The sequence below is a fragment of the Cebus imitator genome, unplaced genomic scaffold (genome assembly GCF_001604975.1).
Source record: "Cebus imitator isolate Cc_AM_T3 unplaced genomic scaffold, Cebus_imitator-1.0 Scaffold356, whole genome shotgun sequence".
Classification (NCBI taxonomy): Eukaryota; Metazoa; Chordata; class Mammalia; order Primates; family Cebidae; genus Cebus; species Cebus imitator.
Window position 1 is genome coordinate 2,292,780 of NW_016107671.1, and position 2,795 is coordinate 2,295,574.

General features: G+C 43.1%; 1 protein-coding gene across 3 annotated transcripts in view; it reads right to left on the bottom strand.

The window, feature by feature from the left end:
• Positions 1-2,795, bottom strand: part of ZNF850 (zinc finger protein 850) — a 17,587-nt gene that overhangs the window by 6,507 nt on the left and 8,285 nt on the right. For all 3 annotated transcript variants that reach the window (XM_037730635.1, XM_037730636.1, XM_017506643.2), the window contains exon 4: positions 2,431-2,526. In XM_037730635.1, the coding sequence (XP_037586563.1) occupies positions 2,431-2,526 (96 nt within the window). The remainder of the gene's footprint in view (positions 1-2,430; positions 2,527-2,795) is intronic.

Genomic DNA, 2,795 nt, shown 5'->3' on the forward strand with positions numbered 1-2,795 from the left:
CCTCCTGGGTTCAGGCAATTCTCCTGCCTCAGCCTCCTGAGTAGCTGGGATTACAGGCACGCACCACCATGCCCAGCTAATTTTTTGTATTTTTAGTAGAGACGGGGTTTCACCGTGTTGACCAGGATGGTCTCGATCTCTTGACCTCGTGATCCACCCGCCTCGGCCTCCCAAAGTGCTGGGATTACAGGCTTGAGCCACCGTGCCCGGCAAGTTTACTTTTTTAAAGTGAGAAAGTAACATTTCATTAGCAAAAAGGCCAAGCGAATTTTTGTAAAAGACACAATTGGGGATCTAAAAATTAACACATGAATCATTGAAACTTAAAACTCAGTGAATCAATTTGAATTGGCAATGTAAGACTGCAATCATGATTTTTAAAAAATATTTTCCATCTTCATCCGTTGAAGTCTTAGAAATAACCAGTCCAGCAGCAATGAACGTGCTAATGACAGATGACAGATTACTGTCTCTAAATACCGTCTTTTACCACACAGAACCTGGGCTCCTTGGAGCATCTTGGAATTAGGACAGAAAGTATGCATTATATACATTGAAAAAGCTGGCATATTAAAAAAGCAAAGAAGCTATTCAAGACTCTTAGGGTCATGTCAAATAGACTCAGGAACCATTGTGAAGAGTGTCCTATTGGCTTAAGTTGGGACAAGTTGAGCATGAATTCAAGAATAATAACTGTAATCATTGTAATATAATTACAATAATCACATCAAATATTTTTAAAATCTGTGTGTTCATAAGGACAGTTTTTAAATTACCTGGTAATTTTGGGGGATGAGATGAGGAATGGCTGCTAACATCACAAAAAGAGAAACAACCAGACGTGCTTCTTGATGAAATACACAATAGTTTATAGGAAAGAAAGGAATAAAGGGAAGGGAGCTACATGTTAAACAGCAGATGATCCAGTTTCTTCAACATATAAATTTCAAGGAGAAAAGGAGAGAAAAAGAAGTTAACAACAAAACCTCGCCAGAATGTTTAAATAATTGGAAACCCAAAAGGAAGGTTAACAGTCATAAAGAAAAGTCAAAGATCTCATTGGGCTTCCTGGAAGTAATACTGAAAGAACAGGGATCAAACCATATTCAAGATGGAACAGCTAAAATTTATTCAGAAGTGATGAGATTTTCTAAAAAAAGATCTGAGTCAGGTACCATAAGTGCCATGGATGGTAAATTTTAAAAGTTCTACAGGGCGAGGCACGGCGGCACATGTCTGTAATCTCAGCACTTTGGGAGTCTGAGGCAGGTGGATCACTTGAGGTCTGGAGTTCAAGACCAGCCTGGTCAATATGGCAAAACCACAATGTTACTAAAAATGCAAAATAAGGCAGGCACGGTGGTGCACACCTGAATTCCCAGCTACTCAAAAAAAAAAAAAAGTGAGTGAGGCTGGGTGCGGTAGCTCACACCTGTACTCCCAGCACTTTGGGAGTCCAAGGCAGGTTGATCACTTGAGGTCAGGAGTTCAAGACCAGCCTGACCAACATGGTAAAACCCTGTCTCTACTAAAAATACAAAAATTAGCTGGGCATGTTGGCACGCACTTGTAATCCCAGCTACTCAGGAGGCTGAGGCAGGAGAACTGCTTGAACCCAGGAGGCAAAGGTTGCAGTGAGCCAAGATTGTGTCACTGCACTCCAGCCTGGGTGACAGAGTAAGACATCGTCTCAAAAAAAGAAGAAGAAAAAGTGAATGAATATCCGTTGATGTATGAAATGGCCACATCAAAGGAAAATTAGCTAAGAAAAGACAAAAAGAAGTCAAGGATCAGTGTGAAAAATAAATATGTCTTAAAAGATTAAAAATATATATATCTATGAGCTTAAATTTCAAAGGGAAAGAAGAAGCTCTAAGATACAGGCAACAGGATGGCTCCTGAAGAAGGAAACTTTATTCTTTGAAATCGGAAGAAATTATGACAAGAGGTGGAGGTAAAAGGGGGTTCTTGGCTGGGCGCAGTGACTCACACCTGTAATCCCAGCACTTTGGGAGGCCAGAGCAGGTGGAACATCTGAAGTCAGGAGTTCGAGGCCAGCCTAGCCAACATGGTGACACCCCATCTCTACTAAAAATACAAAAATTAGCTGGGTTTGGTGGTGGAAGCCTATGATGCCAGTTCCTCCAGAGACTGAGGCAGGAGAATTGCTTCAATCGCGGGGCAGAGGTTGCAGTAAGCCAAGATTGTGCCACTGTACTCCAGCCGGGGCAACTGAGCAAGACTCTTTCTCAAAGAAATTTAAAAAGTTGGGGGTGGGCATCTCGACTTTTTTCCATGTGTCTTAGGCCACAACGCTTGGATGGGACTTTATGGAAGAGATTCCTCCATAAATATTTTTATGGTGCTGCCCCTCTGATGGGCTGGATTCTAAACAGCAGTGCCTTCCCCATCTGCTCAGTCCTTACTCACCTGGGCACCATCCTCCCAAGACGTCCCTTGAAACCATCCAGGGCTCTTTCCCTTGCTCCAGTAAGGAAATCACATCAGGCTTTGGGATAGAGAGACCTGTTTATAAGAAAAGAAGTAAGATGGTCAGGCATGGTGGCTCATTTCTGTAATCCCAGCACTGTAGGAGGCCAAGGTGGGTGGATTGCTTGAGGTCAGGAGTTGAAGGCCAGTCTGACCAACTTGGTGAAACCCTGTCTCAACTAAAAATATAAAAATTAGCCGGGCGCGGTGGCTCAAGCCTGTAATCCCAGCACTGTGGGAGGCCGAGGCGGGTGGATCACGAGGTCAAGAGATCGAGACCATCCTGGTCAACATGGTGAAACCCC